Consider the following 25,678-nt stretch of genomic DNA (forward strand, 5'->3'; position numbering starts at 1 on the left):
AAAAGAGTTGTCATAGTAACAGTAGAAAGGCAATGAGGTCAGCAAGAAACTAACAAGAAACAGGAAGAGCGAAAACAATCATAACAGTCATGAGGTGATAACTAGCATACGTGCTCTATGGGTCTACAGCGGCACTTTCTCACCGCCATCATTAATATATCAGTCCATGCGAACAGAATGACTCATTATAACCCTCCATTTGAGATAGCCTACACAGTCCAACAGCACGCGCGCACAAGACGGCCTCGCGGGGCAATAACGCGTCTCGCTTTTTTCTCCGTTTAATGAACGTCCGCTTGCTAAACAAAGCTAAAGAACACGATTAAAAAGAGTAAAAAAATGACATTTTAGTGAGGAGAGGATAATTTCCTTAAAACCAATATTTTTGTCGTGCTTTCCAATAAAGAAATAAACATTCTCAAAACAAGAACATTTACGCGAGATGCAAATATTAATGCTCGTCAGATATTAATTACGGTATATCTTTCTTACATTGAGGAATAAAAATACATGTATACATTAAAGTTATTATTATTTGGTCTATGGGATAATGACAATCGTATAAGAATGTTGCGACATATTTACTTGAAACATTTTTTCCCCGTCAGTTTCCAATGGTGGGAAAAATATAGGCCTATATCGGAGGAAGTGCATTTATGTTCATTCGCGAAACATTTCTGTTTTACTTCATATTCTTCACATTACTAAATTATGCGAACGAACGCTTAGGAATGCGAAAGCATTGAAATTATTGTTCCTCCCTATACCATGTGAAAGTGATGGCCACACAAGTTAGTGCACACACATTAGGAGTAGTAAGTAGTGAACACACACACACAGTAGTGGGCAGCCATTTTGCTATGGTGCCTAGGGAGCGATTGGGGGTTAGGCGCCTTGCTCAAGGGCACCTCATTCATTTCCCACCGGTATTAAAAATCAAACCTGCAACCATCGAGTTACAAGTTCGACTCTCAGTCTCTACCAAAAGGCCATGACGGCCCCATGTCCCTTTAGGGGCTCCGTAGTTTCCTCACTTTTGAACAAACAAGTGTGTGTCTTTGAGTACACACTAAGCATACAACAACTAAGCAGCAGTGAATATGCAAGGTTAAACCTTGTCAGTGCTGGAATGAACTAGCTTGTGTGTGTTTGTGTGTATTTCCCTCTGTTGAGTCACAGAGGAAAAGGAAAGCAATGGAGAATGATGATACAGGCCAAGATTTTGCCGATGTGCATGAGGGAAAAGAAAACAGCTGGAGGATGGAATTACTAAATGAAAAACAGACTATACAAGAAAAGTTCCGCCGTCGCTAATCCATGTTAAGATTTAAGCAAGGCACATTAAAACTACTGCTTTTTACTTTATAGTATGCCTCCTTCATCTGGGCTGAACATAAGGTTTAGCACCATCCACAAAAAGTGGATTATCGTTACTGTTAAAAAAGAAAAAAAATCATACATTTTATATGACAGTTTTGTGGCATTTAGTCAATGTCTATTTGTTGGAAGGCTAATACTCATAAATGTTAGCAGGTAAACTAATTTAAAATGTACAGTATTGCCCTTCTGGATGAATGAACAAGAAATATTGATGCTTCTTTTAGCCTACAAATTATTTTTTGTCCAATTAAATACACTCTGGAATGTCCCTCCCACAATACCACACACAACAGGCTAGCATTAGCAAACACCAAATCATAATTAATGGCTATGATGTACCCTTAAGCCATTTAAAATAAAAAGATGATCTTTCCATGTGTTCGGCCAAACTTCCTGTCTCAGTAGGAAATGTCAAACACAGGGAAACAAAAACTGTTAATGCACTAAAGGCTATATAAGCTAATCTTGCGAGCTAGCTGCTCAATGCATTGCCCTTTGTGCTTGTAGGGCGTTTTTCAGACTAACTTGATGAAAAACAAACAGATTAACAGAAATATCTCATTCATTCAGAAATAAACATGGAGCTGCCATCAGCACAGCTGTTGAAAATCCCCTTTAACATATCCATTTTATTCTTATATTACGACAGTATACCATTTTACTACGCCACTAAAATGTATGTCGACATTAAGATTGGCGCTGACAACTCATACTCAGAAAAAGCCTTTCAAAAGCACTATGACGAGTTAAGAGGAAAAATCTGGCACCTTGTATCGGTTAACCGGCTATTTTTACATTTAACAGCCTTTCAGTTGTTCTAAAAAAAACATGAACAAGCTCTTGTAGCAGTACTCATTGTAATCAGTACATCTCCGGCACAGCTTAGAGTAAACAAAAAAGACATTAGACAGTTACGTCATAATAACTCATTAGTCAATACTGTAAAATCTCTCTTGCATGGCATATTCGTACTGGGCTGTAACCAAACCCACAGTAACATCTGTGTGGGGTTTTTAGCCCTCAAGCCTAAAGTATACTTCGGTTTATATATCATCACAAAAATGTCATCAACATAGTTCATGAGCAGCCTGATTTTTATGAAATCTTGTTTCCACCACAGAATGAAAATATGAAAAAGGTAATTGCGACTTTATATCCGACAATTCAGATTTTCTTTCAAATGACTTTTACAAAAAGTCAGAATTGCGTGATATAAATTTGCAATTGAGTTATAACGTCAGAACTTTGAGTTATAAAGTCAGATAAACAAGCATTATTCAAATGACTTACGGAATTGGATAGTCTTTCAACCAATCAGACCACAAGAGGCGTGAACAACGACTGCAACAACTGCAAGGACACATCCCTTCTCTATCCATCATCATGTTTAACCCGGCAGTAGCGCGACAGGTGGATAAGCAAGTCTGTGATTGGTTCCCACAAAAGTGTAACAGAAGCGGTAGAAATTAATGTACAGGTTTCCAACAAAATCGACGACAGATCAGGCTGGGTTTACCATTACGATTCTGACTTTATAACTCAGAATTGTGGGATGTAAACACAATTGTGAGATAAAAAGTTGCAGTTATCTTTAAAAATGTTTTATTCTGTGGCAGAAACGAGCTTCCATAGGTTTTTTTTTTTATTGCGAGCATGTTTCGAATTTTTATTTTCACTAATTAATTTGTCTACAAGATGGCAACACTAGCCATGGTCATCATGTTTCATAGTCAAAAAAACAACACAAGGATTAAGATTGTGTGAGGGATCAAGAAATATATATATTTTTAATTAAACCGTCATAAAGAAATAGCACGGAAAACGAAGAAGGAATGAAACATTCTAATGCGCATGTGTCGAGCAGCCATATTTTCACACGCCTGCCAAATGCTCTATGCATACGATACTTGTTTGTGTCAAAATGTAAGTATACTTTAGGCTTCAGTGCATTAGGAAGTTGTTACTAATTTCACAGCGTCACATCCACATTGTTCTTTAAAAGAGACGGCTATTCATTGCATTTCCTTTAGCTAACACCTGCTAAATTCTATGTAACAGCCCGCTATTTCTTCACGGCCTAATACAACCTTGACTTCTTCCTATTCTTAACCTTTAAGTATTAAAGCAGCTTGTATAAAAAAAGAAAGAAAGATCGAGTGTATTTTCAAATCAGGACAAAGCAAGGTTTCAAAGCTAGAATCACTTGTGGTCCTCTCTTATTTTCTGCCCCGTTGCTAAGCTGCTTGTTTTTACATGCGGTTTCTTCTTAAATAACATTAACATTGCTAATTAAATAGCTCGGGTTGTGAAACAAAACATTGTTTTTAATTAGCAACCACTGGAAAAGCTTTCTTTTATTGACTGGTACAGAAATAATCGCATTAAATGCCACAAAAAGGGCACGGGCGGAATACAGCCAGGTGCTCATTTTGATGTAAACTGATTGTTTGAGTTAAAAAAATAAAAAAAAAACGTAATTAAAAAAATCCTAAAAAATATAGACATTCCTAATGTTATAGATTCAAAAGTCCTAATAGACTTTTAGCCACAAACAATGACACAAGAAACCCAGTACTCTAACCCATGCCTTGTTAATAGGTAACAATGCTAAACAGCTTCTCTAGTATACACACTTGATCCCTCTGATTTTAAACAGCAAATAAAGTTAAATACAAAAATAATAACATGACTCATGGTGGGTAGAAAGTACAGTATAAAAATCATACAATCAGAAGTGCTCAAATGTGGATGTTACATTTTTCCTTCTCTCTTCACATGAGGCAAATACTTTTTTTTTTCTCTGGATGTCTCCTTTAGGAAGTGGTGTAGGGTTGGGAAAAGAAAAACAAGGGAAAACGGCGAGAGCTCGGGGGTTGGGAGACTAGGGAGAGAAGAATCATAGGCCCTGTGGAGGGTTCGGTTCTTGATGTGACACGGTGGTCCCGGCAAACACCTCCGTTTATAGACACCCCTCCCCCCAACCCCCTGTTCTCCTGTCCGCTGGAGGACAGGGGTCTAGCCCAGGCTGGTGATGTTGGCCCTGCCACCAGGGGGCGCAACAATGCGCTGGGTGTTGCGGCGGGGGATGTTGTCATCAACCTGAGCGCCTGAAACAGATAAATCAAAAGATTTATCATCACCTTATGATTCATATATTTAAGATATTACATTCTGGCAAATATATAAAATAATAACAATTTTAATAAAATACTACAAGTCAATTTAGGTACTGATAGGTCATGCATGTCAATTGATTTCTAATTAATATAAGCTACTTGTGACACTCACCAGAGAGACTGAAGCCAGACTGGTGCAGGTTGCGGACCGGTTGAGCAGGCTGCTTGGCAGGAGAGGTCTTGGCAGAGGATGCGGGGGTCACGGCTTTAGGTGTCACTGAGACTTCACAGACCGGCCCGTCGTAGAGTCCCCGTGGGACGCCTCTAAGTTCAGCAAGCTAAGAAACAATAGGGCCTGATAATATTAGTAAAACACTAATAACCTAAAACATTTAGAAAACCACAAGTATACATAGAGTATGCATACAGGTCCTTCTCAAAAAATTAGCATATTGTGATAAAGTTCATTATTTTCCATAATGTAATGATAAAAATTAAACTTTCATATATTTTAGATTCATTGCACACCAACTGAAATATTTCAGGTCTTTTATTGTTTTAATACTGATGATTTTGGCATACAGCTCATGAAAACCCAAAATTCCTATCTCAAAAAATTAGCATATCATGAAAAGTTTCTCTAAACGAGCTATTAACCTAATCATCTGAATCAACTAATTAACTCTAAACACCTGCAAAAGATTCCTGAGGCTTTTAAAAACTCCCAGCCTGGTTCATTACTCAAAACCGCAATCATGCATGGGTAAGACTGCCGACCTGACTGCTGTCCAGAAGGCCGTCATTGACACCCTCAAGCGAGAGGGTAAGACACAGAAAGACATTTCTGAACGAATAGGCTGTTCCCAGAGTGCTGTACCAAGGCACCTCATTGGGAAGTCTGTGGGAAGGAAATAGTGTTGCAAAAAACGCTGCACAACGAGAAGAGGTGACCGGACCCTGAGTAAGATTGTGGAGAAGGTCCGATTCCAGACCTTGGGGGACCTGCGGAAGCAGTGGACTGAGTCTGGAGTAGAAACATCCAGAGCCACCGTGTACAGGCGTGTGCAGGAAATGGGCTACAGGTGCCGCATTCCCCAGGTCAAGACACTTTGGGCTACAGAGAAGCAGCACTGGACTGTTGCTCAGTGGTCCAAAGTACTTTTATCGGATGAAAGCAAATTTTGCATGTCATTCGGAAATCAAGGTGCCAGAGTCTGGAGGAAGACTGGAGAGAAGGAAATGCCAAAATGCCTGAAGTCCAGTGTCAAGTACCCACAGTCAGTGATGGTCTGGGGTGCCATGTCAGCTGCTGGTGTTGGTCCACTGTGTTTTATCAAGGGCAGGGTCAATGCAGCTAGCTATCAGGAGATTTTGGAGCACTTCATGCTTCCATCTGCTGAAAAGCTTTATGGAGATGAAGATTTAGTTTTTCAGCACGACCTGGCACCTGCTCACAGCGCCAAAACCACTGGTAAATGGTTTACTGACCATGGTATTACTGTGCTCAATTGGCCTGCCAACTCTCCTGACCTGAACCCCATAGAGAATCTGTGGGATATTGTGAAGAGAAAGTTAAGAGACGAAAGACCCAACACTCTGGATGAGCTTAAGGCTAAGTATCCTGGGCCTCCATAACACCTCAGCAGTGCCACAGGCTGATCGCCTCCATGCCACGCCGCATTGAAGCAGTCATTTCTGCAAAAGGATTCCTGACCAAGTATTGAGTGCATAACTGAACATAATTATTTGAAGGTTTACTTTTTTTTAAATGGAAAACACTTTTCTTTTATTGGTCGGATGAAATATGCTAATATTTTGACATTTTTTGAGAATTTTTCAGGAATTTGGGGTTTTCATGAGCTGTATGCCAAAATCATAAGTATTAAAACAATAAAAAAATATTTCAGTTGGTGTGCACTGAATCTAAAATATATGAAAGTTTAATTTTTATCATTACATTATGGAAAATAATGAACTTTATCACAATATGCTATTTTTTTTTTAGAAGAACCAGTACATATTTTATCTATTATAAATGTCTTTACTGTTACTTTTGATCATTTTAATGCATCCTTGCTGAATTAAATAGTAATTTCTTTTTTTTTCTTTCACTTTTTTTTTGTTACAAATGTTACAAAGCTTTCTATTTCGGATGAATGCTGTGCTTTTGAACTTTTTATTCATCAAAGAATCCTAAAAAAAGAAATGTACACAACTGTTTTCAACTGTGATAATAATAAATGTTTTTTGAGCAGCAAATCAGCATATTAGCATTTCTGAAGGCACGTGAAACTGAAGTAATTATGCAGAAAATTCAGCATTGCATCATAGAAATAAATTACATTTGAAAATATATTCAAATAGAAATAAGCCATTTTAAATTGTAAAAAATATTTCACAATATATCAAATAAATGCTGCCTTGGTGACCATAAGAGGTTTCTTTTAAAAATATTTAAAAAATCTCACCAATCTAAAACTTTTGAACGGTTATATTATATATATATATATATATATATATATATATATATATAGAGAGAGAGAGAGAGAGAGAGAGAGAGAGAGAGAGAGAGAGAGAGAGAGAGAGAGAGAGAGAGAGAGAGAGAGAGAGAGAGAGAGAGAGAGAGAGAGAGAGAGAGAGAGAGAGAGAGAGAGAGAGAGAGAATTACAGACAGGTGTGTTGGAACAGTGTTGGAACTGAAATCTGCAGTATGGTAGCTCTCTAGGAGCAGGGTTAGACACCCCTGCCTTAAACAAAACTGCCAGTCAAAACTAAAATAATTACAACCAACATTTATTTGCATTTATTTAATCAAAAATAAAATAATCCATTAATATTGTACAATATTATTACAATTTACATTTGCTGCTCAAGCATTTTTTTTGTTATTATCAATGTTGAAAAAACGAATGCCGCTTTGGTGAGCGTAAGAGTCTTCATTCGAAAACATAATAAAAACTTAACTATTATATTTTTCTCCAGAAGTTTAAATTAGATATATTTTAAATAGGTATTCTATAAAACAAAAACAAAAAATATGATTATAGTATACTTTATAGTATATTATTCTATAAAAATAATATTGTAATATTAAAAAAGTTATTATAATCTAGTGATAATTAATTAATATTAATTATCCATATATTTATACAATGAATAATTATACTAATAATGATATACAATTAATATAAATAAAAGTAATAATAATAATAATAAACAGTATCAATATGCTCACTGATAGATTGTGTATCTATAGATTTCAGATTACAATACCTGATAAAAAATAAACTTTTATCCATAACTCACCCTGCTGCGAGCCTTTATCCTCTTGTAGACATAGTCAGGGAAAGGCTTACGGGTCACGTAGCGTCCAGATCCCTCTGTGGTGTGGAGATTTCCATCCTCCAGTACGATCTTTCCCTGGCTGATGACCACCAGGGGCACCCCGCGCACCTCGGTACCCTCGAAGATGTTGTACTCCACTGCCTGGAAAACAAGAAGCAACGGCAAGACGCTGCATGTTGAAACTTTGTTTCAGGATCAGGATCACACAGAACAAAACCTTTGACTGGGAAATATTTCCAACGTCATTTGCACAAATACTGCTCTCCCGGAGGGATCGTTAGTTGCTTCCACATTCCGATGAAAATGGAGGTTGATGATATCCCATGTTGGAAATCATTATTGAGCCTTTCAGACAGCCATTTAAACAATATGTCGAGGACAAGATGTCAGAACTCAGAACAGCCCACCCGTTGAAGAAATACAGAACAAAGAAAACACGGAATGTTGGAAATGAGAGGGAGTGAATGAGGGAGGAAGTATATTAAAGTTTACAGGGTGTGTGTGTGTTGGCATGTGTGATCACCCTTCTAAATGCTACTGGCGTTTGGCTAAAAGCAATACAGGACGTCCCACAAGACCTAAAAACAGCATGAGGTTATTCAGTGAATTTGATAATCAGCACACACATGCTTAAACACCAAGCGGTTGCCCACGTCCTGGATACACACATATATAAACATACACATAAGTGGACTTTACATAGACATTATGATTTTTGTACCGCCCCTACCCTGAAACCTACCCATCACAGAAAACATTTTTACATTTTCAAAAAACATAATTTAGTCTGATTTATAAGCTGTTTTCATCATGGGAACCAAAAATGAACAAATATTTTGAATATTGCCATTTTTTGGGGGACATTTTAGCCTTGACCACACCCACACCCACACCCCCCCCCCCCCCCCCACACACACACAGAGTTTGGGGTCTGTAAGGTTTTATTTTTTTGTTTATAAAAAAATCTTACTGACCTTAAACTTTTGAATATTAGTGTATTTTTAGCAAATACATATCTTAAAAATAATACATTTTCAGTTTTCTCCATTGAGAAATAATGTAATTATTACAATATTTAGTGATGTGTTTGCTTAAAAACAATTTTAAGCCCATTTTATAATTATATATTAAATAACATTTATAATATATTATAAATAACAATGAATATTAAGCTATATATATATATATATATATATATATATATATATATATATATATATATATATATATATATATATATATATATATATATATATACATACACACACTAATAATAACAATAATGTATATACAAATATATTTATATTTATGTTACATTAATACAATATCTATAATATTTAACACCAATTTTATTTTAGGATGTTTAGATATATATTTAAATATAAAATCCACAAGACAAAGGAATACAACCCTTGAAAGCCGATGTGTTTTAAGCTCATGAACACAAATAGAAGAAGTTAAAAAGATCATTGTGGCGTTCTGCACACTGTTGCGCCTCCAAACCAGGAGGGAGACATCAATTACCCAGGCAGAGCTGAGAATGACATCACTCGCATGACTAACATGCCTACGCCCAACATTTGGTCAGCACAACCGATGTTCTATGGTCAGGACTGCAAACCACGTCCTTAAAAACACAACTTTCCTCACTGGTTAACTACACTGAGGGGCATACATTTGAAGGCATGGATACAAGTCAAATACACACACAATCAATAATGTGCGTTAATGAGTCATGCACAGTAAGACCAGTAACGTGTGTTAGGAAAGCAAATAGGGCCAATTTTGATTTGTCATGATAACTCTCTGAGTGTGTTTGCCATGGAAATAGATATGACAATGTTGATATTTTTAGTCTTAGTTAAATAGATTTGCTACGCTGATGCTGCTGAAGAGCAAGTACGGGACTTGCTGCTGCCAATAAACACACGGCATGCTGCTGTGTGCAAGTAAGACATCATGCTGCTGTACAATATAGCATCCATGAATTAAACATAGCAGATCTTTACAGGTAGAGCTGGGGAAGGTGGAGGGTTTCTGAAAGTGTGCTGCAAATGCTGACCAATTATTTTAAGGATGAGCAGCGAGCCCATTGGCTATTGATACAGCAGGAACCAATCATCCGTGCCCTATAGAGAATGATGTGATTGCAATCTAGAGTTTCATGACAGAACTTGCAGTTCATGTCGGTTTTAAACCTGACAGCAGAACTCACCAGATTGTGGCTCTTCGCTGAGATGATCTTCGTAACATCCGGGTCCCACAGAACCAGATCAGCATCTGAGCCCACAGCAATGCGGCCCTTACGTGGGTACAAGTTGAAGATTTTGGCGGCGTTGGTGCTGGTGACGGCCACAAACTGATTTTCATCCATTTTTCCAGTTACCTATGAACACCAGGGACCACAGGGAGAGATTTGTCTTGTTTGTGTTTGTGTCCACTTGAGTGTGCTTGTCTTCAGCTGGGACTATTTAGACTCACATATTTACTGCCTGATTTTGTTTAAAAGAAGAGTAGATGCTGCACTGTGGCAGATTGTGATTAAATGTCACTCCTTACTGTTTGCAGACTGGTATTTCTGTCTCACCACACATTTGTCCCAGATGATGGACATCCTTTCTTCAGTGCCATTGGTTCCTTCAGGGATGAGGGTGAAGTCATCTTTACCTACAGCTCTCTGGGCGGTGTTAAAGGTGCAGTGAGAGCTTCCTGTTACCTGCAGATCCCCACTATGAGACAAATATCATGTTAGGACAAAACAAATAAGTCTATTCTACAAACAGTTACATTTATATACTTAGCAAACCCTTTTTTACACTTCTTACACTTCTTACTCTTACACTTAACATCTTTAACAAAAAAAATCTAACTATCAAATGGACACTTTTTTAACTAAAAATCACAAGTTTTGGTTTTAAAAGTGCCTCAGAACTCATTTTGATATGTTTAAGTTATGTGATCGCGTCTCAATCCACATTCTATTCACCATTATTTTTCACCATTCACCATTATTATATTTTTTATTGGTGCTTTGACCACTACAGTATATTATTATTATCATTATCATTATTATTATATTGCAAAAATAAAGATAAAAATACATTTTTATTATTAAAAATAATAATAATAATGTGTTTTATTTGTATTTAATATTAATATTAACATTTCATTATTTTATTATTTTATCAGTTTAATATTTTATATTACTATTATTATCTAGGTCATTAGTTTTATTATTATTATTATTATGCTAACATAATACATTTATAAATTAAATAATATAATCATTATTAATATTACATAATTTTTATTAATCATGATTTTTAACCATTTTTTTTATTAGTATTAATCATGGGGATTGTTATTATTATATTATTATTCATATATTATCATTTCTTCAGTTTGATGTAGCATTAAAAGTTAACCACACAGCAGACTTAAACAGAACTGAACTCAGACCACTTCCTGAGTTGAGTTCAGTTTGCTTCAAAGTCGAGTTCATTTGGAACACACATTAGCCAGAGTTCTTGAACCGCTCTCAGACCTCATAAATTAAGTTAATTTCTCATGGTACACTTAGGGCTCCACCACCAAAATGAATCAAATCAGAATTGCATGCTACAAATAAACAGACATTAAGTGATCTTACCATGACAGCAGTGAGTTGAGATAGTCCGGTGTGGTGGGATCTGGACTCAAGGGTGGGGACGTGACGTAGGCGGCGGCCTTGGCCCAGTTCTTGCTCCAATAGTGCGATCCATCCGTGCCAAGACTTGCTGTGATTGGCTCTCCATACACTACGGTGCCTGAATGGTTCAAAGATACTGAATTAGGAACAGCATATATAATTTCACTCTAATTCCCTTGCCTAATTCTGTAGCCTGACCACTATGATGTCATTTTTAGCTGTCTAGCCAAGAACAGCTGAGTCATAGCATGCTGTTTTTTTTTTTTTTTTGCATGACTGCAGTGCATCCCTGCTCACAAAACCTTCCCCCTTGCCTGTCCAGACTTATAATACCTCATTTTAATAGCAGCGAGAGTGGGATTAGATCAAACCACATCAGAATGTTCTTCAAGGTAATTCAACCTTGGATGTTTCCATTAGGTAATAACTTGTTATTAGAGTCGCCATATTTCGTTTTCTATTACAGTATATTATTTAGTATTCACCTTTTTTCCTGGCCTGGGCGATGACATCAGCGGCACTCTTGCTCATCACCTTGGTGACGTAAAGAGGGCAGTTGGTCTGATTGGCCACTGTAACAGAGCGGTTGACTGCTTCCGCCTCCACCTAAATGATCAATAAAACCAATTCAATATGGTTTTCTTCTACTGAACTTCAGACAACAAACTAATTAACATTTCTTTTCCCAGAATCCGCTGCCATTCACCTCCTCTGGACGACTGAGGACATGTCCCTCTGGTCCAGTGATCCCCAACTCCAAAATCCTGCGCTGCTCCTGTTGAAAGAGCGACAGAATGAAAAAGAGCGGGATGGGAAGATAAGAGTAGCATGAGATCACTGAATATATATTCTCAGTATATACTGTATACGTTAAAAAAACAATACATTGTATCTCCACAACCAAACTTTGTCCTCATTACAAAGAGTTTGCTTATCTTCATCATGATAAATACACTTAACCCTGAGCCAAAAGTCCTCTGCGATTAATTATATCGACTTCATGTAGGAATATTTGCTTTGGTTTTGCTTGCCAATATAAAGTCTGAGTGTTCATTGTGGAACATATGTTTTGATTTAACATCTCCAAACAGTTTATTGTTGATAGTAACTCTGAGTAATGGAGCTAGCTCAGTGCTGGACTCTCTGAAGATCTCACCTCGGCTATGATGTCTCCGTTCTCAGCATGGACCTGAGCGATGGCCCCGAGGTCCCGAACCACACTGAACACTTCGTAGATCTGCACAGAAACAAGCATTTGAACTCGCTCGAAAAGGAACGGCAAATATGACAAATAAACTGTGTTTAAAACAAATACATCATTTGTTTATAAATTGCCACGGGACTCTATTTAGATATACTTTCCTCCTGTTTGCACAATTCTCAATGAGAAATAGAACAAAAACAACCTCAAAAAACTAGGTACTTTGCCCCCTAAAACTGTGATGGTAACAGATGGAAGACTTTTTAAAAAATGTAAAAATGTTAAATGCAGAATTCCATGATTGATCAATCCTGAGAGAAATCATGTTTTTTTTAAAGTACACTGGAGTATCATGCTCCAGCATACTTAAAAAAAAAAAAAATGGTATTACTATGGTACATTTCCAAAATCATGGCAATACCATGGAATTTTTCATAGTTACGGTTAAACTGCAAAAGTCACACTAAACAGCAATATATATATATTATATATATATTGCTGTATAGTGTAATTTTAATATATATATATATATATAAATATATATATATATATATATATATATATATATATATATATATATATATATATATATATATATATATATATATATATATATATATATATATATATATATATATATATATATATATATATATATATATATTTATCCAATGTAATTCAAAACCTTAGTAAAACCATGGTATTTTTGTAAGTACATAGGCAGGATTTTCCCAAAAAAAAAACAAAAAAAAAAAACGAAGTCACATTAAATTGAATGAATGAATGAATGAATGAATGAATGAATGAATGAATGAATGAACGAACGAACAAGAGAACAAACGAATGTATGAATTAATTAATTCATTAATGAACGTGCAAAATAACAAATTAATTAATTCATTACTGAACGAAAGAACACTCGAACGAACAGATGAATGAATAAAGTTTAAAATACAATATCATGGTTTGATAATGGTACATGTCCAAAAGGCTTTTTATCCAAAAAAAAAGAAAAGTCATATTATACTGCACACATGCACACACACACACACACACACACACACACACACACAAAATTAATAAAAATACAAAAAATAAGAATATGCACTTTAAAAATACCATGATTTTTACCACAGTGCATGTCTATGGAAGCCTGCTTCCGCCCCTAAATAAAAAGAGTAATTGCGACATTTTAGTTATAAAGTCAGAATTCTAAGATAAAAGTCGCAATTGTGTGATATAAAGTCAAAATTCTGAGATAAAAAGACACAGTTAATCTTTAATTTTTTTTATTTAGTGGCAGAAATGGGCTTCCATACATACCACTAAAAACTAAACTGGAAAATCATGACATTTTCCTGACATTTTAGTAACATTGTCTTTAAGTATCTGTATCTTATTAGTCCACAAAATAGCTTCATTTTCTTTTCTTATATTTTATTTCTCTCTTTTGATTTTGTTCTTTTGACAGGTTTCATGAGATCCCAAGAGACGAGTAAGTAGGTGCAACTCACGGAGGAAGTCATACCTGGGAATCAGTGAGCTGGAAAACGTCTTTGTAAGCCAGGTAGACGAGGAAAGAGTTAATGCCTGCACACAAAGACGGGGTATGAAATTACAGAGAGAAATCTCGGTGAGACATTAGGTGAAATAGCGCAGCAGCAGAATTCCTGACCGATGGAGTAAATGCTAACTCTGGTGGGTTTGTACAGCAGATACAGATGTTCACACGAGGGAATGCTGGCAGTGCTTTACCGTGATCTTTGACAAGCGTCTCCATCTCCTCTTGAACACCCTTGTGCCATTCGGTGATGTCCACGTGAAGGGAATAGTCACAGCACGCTTTGCTGTCCGCCCATTCCCGCCACTGATTGAAGGCTGAGATCAAACTTGTCCCGGGTTCAGCCACCACATGATCGACTGTTCACACACATACACACACACACACACACACACACACACACACACACACACACACACACACACACACACACACACACACACACACACACACACACACACACACACACACACACACACACACACACACAGTGGTTAGGCAGATATTAAAGATTAATCCTACAGATTAAAAATCACTTCAATCAGTTAAGTAATGCTGCTCTGAGCTGAAATGAGGACAAACAGAGACATTAAAACAGTTTCCTGTACTATTTTAAGCACACTGTCTGCCAAACTGTCAGACACTAAATGATGGCTGCATCATAAAGGATACAGACGACTCCACCAAACATCACAGCTTTGATAACATTTTACGCAAAAGTATAACACAGTTATTAGATTGCAGGTTGAACCAAAGCTTAACTGTGTTATCTTTATTAAGACCATGGGAACCAGAGGCAAATTGGAGAAAGTGTGAGTGGCGCTTGTATTATTAGGTGGTTGCTATTGCTAAGAGTGTTGCTTACTGGCCCAAGTTTCTGTGATTTTCTGGTCCCTAAATATTATCCATTTGCTCAGGTGTTGTGGGTGGTTGTGAGTGGTTGCTATGGGATTGGGCACACGTATTTATAATATTCTTGTCCCCAGATATTAGCAGTCGCATTACTATAGATTCTCACAGGCATTGTGGGTGGTTTATATGGTTATGTTGGTAGTTGCTAGTATTAATTTGTTGTTGTGGGTGGTTGCTATTTGATTGTTGGTGGCTTCCAGGGCCATTATTACTATGCATTTGCTCAGGTGTTGTGGTTGGTTGCCAAGGTGTTGCTAGCCGGTTATGGTTAGTTACTATTGGATTGTTGGTGGCTTCAAGGGTAGTGATAGGGCATTTCTATGCATTTTCTCATGTGTTGTGGTGGGTTGCCAAGGTGTTGCTAGGTGGTTGTGGGTTGTAGATTGTTGGTGGCTTTCAGGGCAGTGATAGGGTATTACTATGCATTTGCTCAGGTGTTGTGGGAGGTTAACAGGGCCTTGCTGAAGCGTTACTACATGGTTGTATACACATACTGATCATGGTGGTTCCTCCAGCCAGTGCAGCGCGGGTGCCTTGGTAGAAGTCATCTGCAGCAGTCATGCCCCTGTCAGGCATCTGGAAGCGTGTGTGCACATCAATGCCACCTGGCATCACCATACGTCCATGGGCATCGATGGTTTTCACCCCACCAGGCACTATCAAATTTTCTCCAATTTGCCTGTAAGCAAGATTGAAAAAAGCTAAACAAGTTATCCAATTTGATGAATCTTAATTTAATTTTAAGGGCCGAACAGTCTGTCGGTCTCTCTATCTATCTACAGTGGGTACGGAAAGTATTCAGACCCCCTTAAATGTTTCACTCTTGGTTATAAATCATTTAATTAGATTATTTTCTCATTCATGTACTTGTACACACAATATTAACAGAAAAACGCAGAATTGTTGACATTTTTGCAGATTAAAAAAGAAAAACTGAAATACCACCTTGAGATGGTTCTACACCTTCATTTGAGTCCAGCTGTGTTTGATTATACTGTTTTGACTTGATCAGGAAAGCCACACATCTATCTATACAAGACCTTACAGCTCACAGTGCAAGTCAGAGCAAATGAGAATCATGAGGTCAAAGGAACTGCCTGAATAGCTTAGAGACAGAATTGTGGCAAGGCACAGATCTGGCCATGGTTACAAAAAAGTTTCTTCTGCACTTAAGGTTCCTAAGAGCACAGTGGTCTCCATGATCCGACGTTTGGGATGACCAGAACCCTTCCTAGAGCTAGCCGTCCGGTCAAACAGAGCTATTGGAGGAGAAGAGTCTTGGTGAGAGAGGTAAAGAAGAACCCAAAGATCACTGTTGCTGAGCTCCAGAGATGCAGTCGGGAGATGGCAGAAAGTTGTAGAAAGTCAACCATCACTGCAGCCCTCCAGCAGTCAGGACTTTATGGCAGAGTGGCCCGACTGAAGCCTCTCCTGAAGGACTCCAAGATGGTGAGAAATAAGATTCTCTGTTCTGATGAGACCAAGATAGAACTTTTTGGCCTTAATTCTAGGCGGTATGTGTGGAGAAAACCAGGCACTGCTCATCACCTGTTCAATACAGTCCCAACAGTGAAGCATGGTGGTGGCAGCATCATGCTGTGGGGGTCTTTTTCAGCTGCAGGGACAGGACGACTGGTTGCAATCGAGGGAAAGATGAATGCAACCAAGTACAGGGATATCCTGGATGAAAACCTTCTCCAGAGAGCTCAAGACCTCAGGTTGGGTTGAGGTTCACCTTCCAACAAGACAATGACCCTAAGCACACAGCTAAAATATCGAAGGAATGGCTTCACAACAACTCTGTGACTGTTCTTGAATGGCCCAACCAGAGCCCTGACTTAAACCCAACTGAGCATCTCTGGAGAGACCTGCAAATGGCTGTGCACCAACGTTTACCATCCAACCTGACAGAACTGGAGAGGATCTGCAATGAGGAAGGGTAGAGGATCCCCAAATCCAGGTGTGAAAAACTTGTTGCATCTTTCCCAAAAAGACTGTATTAATCTGTATTAGATCAAAAGGGTGTTTCTACTAAATACTGAGCAAAGGGTCTGAATACTTAGGACCATGTGATATTTCAGTTTTTCTTTTTTAATAAATCTGCAAAAATGTCAACAATTCTGTTTTTCTGTCAATATGGGGTTCTATGTGTACATTAATGAGAAAAAAAAAGACTTTAAATTATTTTAGCAAATGGCTGCAATATAACAAAGAGTGAAAAACTTAAGGGTATCTGATACTTTCCGTACCCACTGTATATATATTTAAATTCCTTTCATTTGATTAGCAATCCCTTATACTCACTTGATCAGGCCATCCTCCATATAGATGTCGGCACAAAATGACTGATCATCATTCACTATCTTAGCCCCTTTAATCAAAAGACGGTCACTCTGTAAAGAAAGATAAAAGTCACCTTAGTATTCTATCAAAGTACATGTGCAAACTGTCGATTCACCTTGGCACGACACTGACGAAAAACTGCTGCAAGGTGAAGATGGTGTTAGAAGCATTAATTAAATATACACTCAACATTAGTCAGCACTTATGAGAATAAAACGTAATATACTACAAAAATACTAATTTAACAGGAGCCAGTAAATCGGAGCTTATAAGGCACCAGTATAGAGTCACCCACATTCTTTATAAGAATCATCACTCAATTCTGTGGCCTTCACAATTCTAAACACATGTTCACCATGGAACATTTATCTGTCATTGTGCTACAATGTGCTCACATAAACATTGAAGACACTGATTCACTCTTACAACCAGAGCTGAAACTGCTATTTCTAGTCTAATATGTAATGCATCAGTGGTGGGGATTTTGATTAATCTCAGTGAATTGTAAAGTGAAGTGAGTGAAGTGATTTGAAGCCGCTCACCAAAATGATTAGTTCTGATGCACTGATTCCTTTAGTGGCCCTTTCAACAGGTTACATGGTAACACTAGTAGGTTGAGTCTTTTGTGTTTTATGAGTCAATAAAACTCATTCAACCAATTGGATAAAACCATAAGACCTAAAAAATTATAGAAGTCTTATTTCAATATGCATCTCTACAAAATTCCTATACAGTTAGGTTTATATCAAAATTGTGTATGGTCATTTTTACACATGTATACACATTCATATTTGCTTCACCAACTGTCTCTCCTTGTAACAAGACTGACTCTACTACAAGCAGATACTCATCATTCTCAATGTTTCAATTGTTGGGTTCGTTCACGAGCGAGATGTCCCAGTTCATTCACCAGTCTCGATCAGACTAAAAACACTGACTCATTCTGTGAAGGGGGCGTGTTCGTTCAGCAGATAAACCAATGAAATGCTCCTTCACAGCCTGCACTCGAATTCTATTGGTTTGTCTTTTACGTGTCAGTAAATGAAAAATATGATACAGTACAAGTGAGTGAACAACAATGAGTTGTTAGTTATTTACTTACAAATACATTGTTTTTTTTAAATCTTGTCCTTTGATAAAAAATAAAAATAAAAGATTTATTTACTTCCGAATGTATTTAATTTGGTCTTTTACAGTTTGTCTGATACTGAAAAACCTGGAAACTGCAAATACAAATGTAACAGAACTTGTATATGTTAAGCCAGTTATTAATAAGTGATTATGCAATAATACTATAATAGTAGTGTGATTAACATGAAAATAAGTTAATTTAATACATTTATTTATTTATTTTCAACACAAAGATGATAAAAAAAAAAAAAACTTTCTGAATTAATTACATACATGCTTGATTGATGCAAAAATAAATATATACATAAATATTAACATAAAACTATCATCTTAATCTAGCATAAAACACTGAATTCAATGAAAGGGGCATATTTGTTCATTAGGTCCAAACAATAAAATGCTACAAGAAAGCAGTGTCACACTGCATTAAACAAAAACAAAAAAAATGCACAGTACAATAAAGTACTGAATAAAGAATAATTGTTCGCTCGAGTCCCAAAAGCGTCCCAAATTTGTACTTTATAAATTTCCCATCAAGCAATTAATGAATAAGATAAAAATAGTTTCTTTTTATTTTTCATTCAGCATTATGCCTCTCTACAGTATGAAGGGTAAAGTTGGCTCGACACCCCGGTACGGACGCCACCACCCAAGGGTTCTCTTTACATTCAGAGCCCCAGAAGAACGTTCATTTTTCTGAAAGGGGAGCAGTGGAACAATTCCAGTCACAAGGCCTTCGGCATCGTACGGGGACAAAGGCGGCTCTGTCTGCGTTTCTGCCTCTTTGCGTGCTTGTTGGCAACCCAGCAACATGAGGCCCTGGGTGGCTTCCCAAGCCCTACCCTGATTCACTTAGTGATGAAAGAAAATACTCCAGTGACCTGACATCTCCTACTATACACATCTACGGACAACATTAGAAGAAAACAACACCAGATACATACTTTAAACCCTAACCTTCAAAAAAATGAATTGATTTGAGTAGGGCAAACTTAAACAATGTTTTTAGGACATTTTATTTTTATTTTGAGTCCACAAAACCAACACGTTTGAAGTAATCTGGATTGTTTCATTGCTTTGAGTTTCATTAACTTATTTCGACTAATTTCAACAAATTTGAATTTAACTGAAACTGGCCTGATATTTCTATTTCCCAGCAGGCTTTGCCATGGCACTCGAGTAAATGCTAAAATGAAGTGTTATATAATGTTTTTTGTGTGTTTTTTTGGGGGGGTTTACATCATGGTAACGAGTGGAACATGCTTGGTTTGGGAACAGATATATGTTTAAGGTGCTGTATGTAAGTTGTTGACTGTACTAAAGCATAAAAATACCATAATATATTTGCAAATATTTAGAAAGCATGCTAAACTCACCTACTTGTTTCTCAGAAAAACAATGCGACAGCCAGATAATCTAATTTGAAATGTGAGTTCCATGTCAGAACGTCTGTGCGATGGGTTTAATAAATGTCATCTGAAGCAAATTGATGGGTTTTTGGAAGACGAATATTTAAGTATGTATAAAGTCAAATATCTAGCTTCCGGCAGACCGCCTTCCATATTCAACTTACGTAGAATGTGTAACTCAAAATGAAACAAAAGTGTCTGACGTCATATGTTGCACCATTTAAGCTTTTTCCGTAAGTTGAATATGGAAGGCAGAGTGGCGGAAGCTAGATATTTTACTTTATTAAGTTTTAAAAATGGATATTTTTCCCACAAAAACCAATCGATTCGCTTAAGAAGGGCACCGTTCACTGCCATTATAAAGCTTGGAAGAGCCAGGATCTTTCATTTGAACTAGTGAACTAATCCTTTAAAATGTTCTATATTGCTGTCTTCATTCAGCAATTGCTATGCTAATGTTTTCAAAGCATTCTTACCAACTAGCAAGTTAGCATTTACTGAATTAGTTAATTAAAGTGGTGGTTGCATGCAATTTCAATTTTTTAACTTTAGTTAGTTGTGTAATGTTGCTGCTTGAGCATAAGCAGTATCTGCAGAGTTACAGCGCTGAAAGAATAAAGCAAACGGAGATAGTCTTTTAAAGTTACGGCAGTTTATTAACTACAAAAACGGCCGGTTTGGACTACAACGAGCTTTTTCCCAGGTTGGTGACATCATAAACCCTTGCTATTAACATAAACACTGCCCCAGATGTGACTTCTGCCCGTAATGGTAAGGGGCGTGGCGTTTACGGACAACCTGTGCTTGGCACTTTAGCCAATAAAAATACAGGAAACTACATTTGGCGATCTAACCAATCTAAGACCATTGAGTTTTCCCGAGGGATCGGCTTCATAGAAGCAGGAAGCAAATGAGCCGTTCAAAGGACAGTGGAGACAGCGGTGTGGAATAAAGGTCAAATATAAAAAAAATATGGCGTTAAAAAAAAAGAAGACGTATCAAGACATGTTATACTGCGCCCCATAAACACAACCAAGCCTAGAAAAAAAAACACGCAGCCAGCCCTTTAAAGCTAAGTTTACTTTACTAAAAATATTTAAATTGAGATTACACGATCATTTGAAATTAAATGAATGACCTAGCTTACTTAAATATTTCAAGATCAATTAAAATGTCCGAGTACAAAATAAACAGATGTAACTTCTGCTTATTTAAAAATGTCATTGAAATTTTGATGTAACTGATTACCTCAAATGATTTGAGTTTTACCAACTTATTCAGATTAACGGTGAAACGATGCTTTATTTCCTTTAGTATTTAGTGAGTTAATTAATAGGCAAACCCTCAGCTTCTACAGAAGAAGAACACATTCTACTTTTAATGGACATATCTTTTCAGAGGGGCTTCTGGGACCATGCAAGTGGCTTTGGCGATCAGCCACACTGAACAGCTGCTTCATAACACACATTACATAACGCCAACAATCAGTGCAATCTATTTCCTTATTCTCTGTGCACACATCAACCAATCACAGCCACCCATGCTGGGCTAAAGCATTGTGACATCATCTTAAAGGTCATAATGTTAACTAGAGGAAGTCTGAAAAAACAAGGACTCCATAAACTCAACTGGTGCTTGTTTTTGGACCTTTTCCAGAGTCACAATGCTGGATATCTAGTGCGTGAGAACACTCACAGGAAGTCTTCTGGTTAATGTTTATAATAATGGCCACTGCTTGCCATAAATGATAACGTGAGTTTGAACAGACATGCTAGCATAACATTATAATGTCACATGAATATCAATAGTATAGTATGAACTTATAAAGGACAGAATCATTCAGCGATATGTTGTGCTCAGTCGCACATGAGAAATAATAATCCAAGTTGACTGACTTCCAGTCTCGGGGTTTAACTTGCAGTTCCATCCCTCACTTATTTAGAAACAGATTTAGTTGAGTTGGAATCTAGCTGCCAGCTTGATCCGCATATGATCCTCTTTCAAAGAAAACTGAAAGTGTGCCTTGCATGTTTGGGTACACGGTGCCTTATCCCCCTATGAAGTCATTATGAATATGTTATTTTGCAGGTACGAGTCCGAGATTTGCTTTGTGCTGGGCGTGAAAATGAGACACAACAGCAGGTCAGCAGAGCATTCTGGGACAGGTCACTGGGTAGCACTGGAGCTGCGGTGGTTGCCATGGTAACCAGATGACTGGGCAGAGAAGGGTTCCCTTTCGAGAGAGGTTCCTCGTATTACGTATGGGAAAAACTCCTTTTCTCGAGAATGTGAAGCAAAACTTTTAATAAAGGTATCTATGTAAAGCGCAGTGAGCTGCACGGCCATAGCCCAGCGCGAGGAGCGCTCTGATTGGCCGGGCTGCGGCAACTGCAGGAACCTATGGTGAGGCGGCTGAGAGGAACGAACCAATGGGGGGCGTTCCAGAAGCCCGCCGAAAAAGGTGCTTATATTTGCATACAGGAGGCTATATAAGACCCTAATTCGCCATAGGTGTCAGATTTTATCTCCTTCAGCGATACCTTCGCTGGTCTCCGGAAGAAGCACCGCCGTTGAAAAGGCACCAGCGGAACCTGCAGCTGAGGACGACGGACTCCCTCTCCGCCTTCTCTGCCGTTCCAGCTACGCCATCCGGCGTTATATATCCTTTAAACTGTGTCTATGTTGAGTGTTATAAGTGTTTGTGTATGTGTTGCCGCTGCAACGCCACTTCTAGAGCTTACAGGCTTGTTCTACTCGAGGACTCTCTCGTTCCGCCGCGTCGTTAAGCGCCGCGGAAAGACGGAGCTCTTCTCACTCTCCCTCTGCTCTCGTCCCGTCGCGCTGAATAGCGCCGCGGAAAGAGAGAATGTTAGAGGACATGAGCACACTCAAGCCGAAGCTCTCTTCACTCTGCCGCCGCCGCGGCTCTTCTTCCGCCGCTGCCGCAGAGTTGTCCTCACTCTTCTCTCATTCCGTCGCGCTACAGCCGCGGACAGAGAATACTAGAGTGAATAGGCGAACTCGAGCCGAAGCTCTCGTCACTATACCGTCGCGCTGAGGAGGCGCCGCGGACAGACGGAGTTTTTCCTCAGTCTTCCTCTTCTCTAGTTCAGTCGCGATATCGCCGCGGACAGAGAATACTAGAGTGAATAAACAAACTCGAGCCGAAGCTCTCGCCGTGCTAGAAGCGCCGCGGACAGAGTTTTACCTCACGCTTCCAATTCTCTCGTCCTGTCGCTCTATCGCCGCGGACAGAGAATACTAAAGTGAATAAACAAACTCGAGCCGAAGCTCTCGCCGTGCTAGAAGCGCCGCGGACAGAGTTTTACCTCACGCTTCAAATTCTCTCGTCCTGTCGCTCTATCGCCGCGGACAGAGAATACTAGAGTGAATAAACAAACTCGAGCCGAAGCTCTCGCCGTGCTAGAAGCGCCGCGGACAGAGTTTTACCTCACGCTTCCAATTCTCTCGTCCTGTCGCTCTATCGCCGCGGACAGAGAATACTAGAGTGAATAAACAAACTCGAGCCGAAGCTCTCGCCGTGCTAGAAGCGCCGCGGACAGAGTTTTACCTCACGCTTCCAATTCTCTCGTCCTGTCGCTCTATCGCCGCGGACAGAGAATACTAGAGTGAATAAACAAACTCGAGCCGAAGCTCTCGCCGTGCTAGAAGCGCCGCGGACAGAGTTTTACCTCACGCTTCCAATTCTCTCGTCCTGTCGCTCTATCGCCGCGGACAGAGAATACTAGAGTGAATAAACAAACTCGAGCCGAAGCTCTCGCCGTGCTAGAAGCGCCGCGGACAGAGTTTTACCTCACGCTTCCAATTCTCTCGTCCTGTCGCTCTATCGCCGCGGACAGAGAATACTAGAGTGAATAAACAAACTCGAGCCAAAGCTCTCGCCGGGCTAGAAGCGCCGCGGACAGAGTTTTACCTCACGCTTCCAATTCTCTCGTCCTGTCGCTCTATCGCCGCGGACAGAGAATACTAGAGTGAATAAACAAACTCGAGCTGAAGCTCTCGCCGTGCTAGAAGCGCCGCGGACAGAGTTTTACCTCACGCTTCCAATTCTCTCGTCCTGTCGCTCTATCGCCGCGGACAGAGAATACTAGAGTGAATAAACAAACTCGAGCCGAAGCTCTCGCCGTGCTCATTCTACCGCCGCCGTGCTGAAGCGCTGCGGACAGAGAATACTAGAGTAAGTTAGACGAGCGAGCTCGGGCTGTTGGGTATGTCAAGAACAATGTCGCTGCAGCGCGCGCTTACTGCCAAGGAAGTTGTAATGGCTGCCTTGTCATGATAGCGCGCGCCCCTTCCACAGCGCGTTGCTGACTAGAGCGCGGCTTACGTCATAGCACGCGCTCACTGTCAGAGCATAAGGGCGTCGGAAAATGGCTGCCAAGCTAAGCCCTTTTTTCACTCTATCACTTCCAGTCCCCTTTATTCAGGCGGCTGGAAAGGTTTTTACACTGTAGACAAAGTGTCCACTACACAGTGTGCACCCCTACATAAGCACTGTTAATTCAGCCTCACAAAATCACAAATAAATCCCGCCGCGGCCGGATTACACCATATAAAGCCAACTAGCCTTATTGCAGTCAACTAGCCTGTGGTCAAACACGCTTGTCTGCATGCGCGCTTTCAGTCTAGACTAGAGCATAACGGCATTGTGGAATGGCTCACATACCACCCGCACTTCCTTACATTCTCCCAGTTCCCTTAAGTTAAGTGACTGGAGATGAAATATTGCAGTCAACTAGCCTGTGTTAAACACGCTCGTCTGCACACTATGCTGTGTGCGTTTACCCCTGTGGATTTGCTCACTGGTTTGCACCGTGGGTATTCTACGTAGGTTGTGTACATTTTTTTACACTACACACAAAAGAGCTTTCTATGTAGGAAATGTGCCCACTTTACAGTCTGCACTCCTGCACCCAAGCACTTTTCACAAAGTTCACTCTCGCACACACAATATAAATGTGAGGCGTGCGCCCACTGCAAAGCCTGCACCGCCAAAACTAACACTATCCCCACAGTGTTACAAGCAGTGTTACAGCACAAGCAACCCGGCTAACAGGCCCCTATTACTAAGCGGCCAGCCCCCGAATCTAATTCAACCCCTGGCTTTACGAGCCCAGGCCTGGCAGGCCATTCCTGGTATATAATATTGGGTGTTGAACATATAAAACGAGGTTCTCGCTACAGTTTTGCTCGCAGACCCCGCGATTCAAGCCGTGGTCGAGCCCTCTGTAAGAAGCAGTGTCAGTCACGTGCTTCTCGCTGAGGCATTGAGACTGTTAAAGGAGAGAGCGGTGAAAACAGTACACCCGACGCTAGCGAGTCAGGTTTTTACTGTCGCTAATTCCTCATGCCGAAAATGGGTGGCGGTCTCAGGCCCATTTTCCAGGCATCTGAACAAAGCACTTATGACACGCTCGTTTCAAGGTTCTGACGGTGAAACAAATCCTCGCGCACATTCGCCCCGGGGATTGGGTTTTCTCAATAGATCTGAAAAACGCATACTTCACGTTACGATAACCCCCCCACCCCCACTACAGGCCATTCTTGAGATTCGCCTTCGAGGGGCAGGCT

At 39.2% G+C, this 25,678-nt stretch overlaps 1 protein-coding gene across 3 annotated transcripts in view; it reads right to left on the reverse strand.

Annotated features, from left to right (window-relative positions):
* Positions 1 to 2,865: 2,865 nt before the first annotated feature.
* The window catches only part of dpysl2b (dihydropyrimidinase like 2b), a 33,851-nt gene continuing 11,038 nt past the window's right edge, over positions 2,866 to 25,678 (reverse strand). For all 3 annotated transcript variants that reach the window (XM_067434273.1, XM_067434274.1, XM_067434275.1), the window contains 13 exons: positions 17,508 to 17,596; positions 15,698 to 15,882; positions 14,486 to 14,650; positions 14,259 to 14,320; positions 12,686 to 12,766; positions 12,236 to 12,304; positions 12,015 to 12,135; positions 11,491 to 11,647; positions 10,429 to 10,570; positions 10,057 to 10,227; positions 7,803 to 7,982; positions 4,669 to 4,834; positions 2,866 to 4,487 (listed from right to left, as the gene is read on the reverse strand). In XM_067434273.1, coding sequence (XP_067290374.1) covers positions 4,396 to 4,487; positions 4,669 to 4,834; positions 7,803 to 7,982; positions 10,057 to 10,227; positions 10,429 to 10,570; positions 11,491 to 11,647; positions 12,015 to 12,135; positions 12,236 to 12,304; positions 12,686 to 12,766; positions 14,259 to 14,320; positions 14,486 to 14,650; positions 15,698 to 15,882; positions 17,508 to 17,596 — 1,680 coding nt within the window. In that variant the 3' untranslated portion in view covers positions 2,866 to 4,395. The remainder of the gene's footprint in view (positions 4,488 to 4,668; positions 4,835 to 7,802; positions 7,983 to 10,056; positions 10,228 to 10,428; positions 10,571 to 11,490; positions 11,648 to 12,014; positions 12,136 to 12,235; positions 12,305 to 12,685; positions 12,767 to 14,258; positions 14,321 to 14,485; positions 14,651 to 15,697; positions 15,883 to 17,507; positions 17,597 to 25,678) is intronic.

Source organism: Pseudorasbora parva, chromosome 23 (assembly GCF_024679245.1).
Source record: "Pseudorasbora parva isolate DD20220531a chromosome 23, ASM2467924v1, whole genome shotgun sequence".
NCBI classification, from domain to species: Eukaryota; Metazoa; Chordata; class Actinopteri; order Cypriniformes; family Gobionidae; genus Pseudorasbora; species Pseudorasbora parva.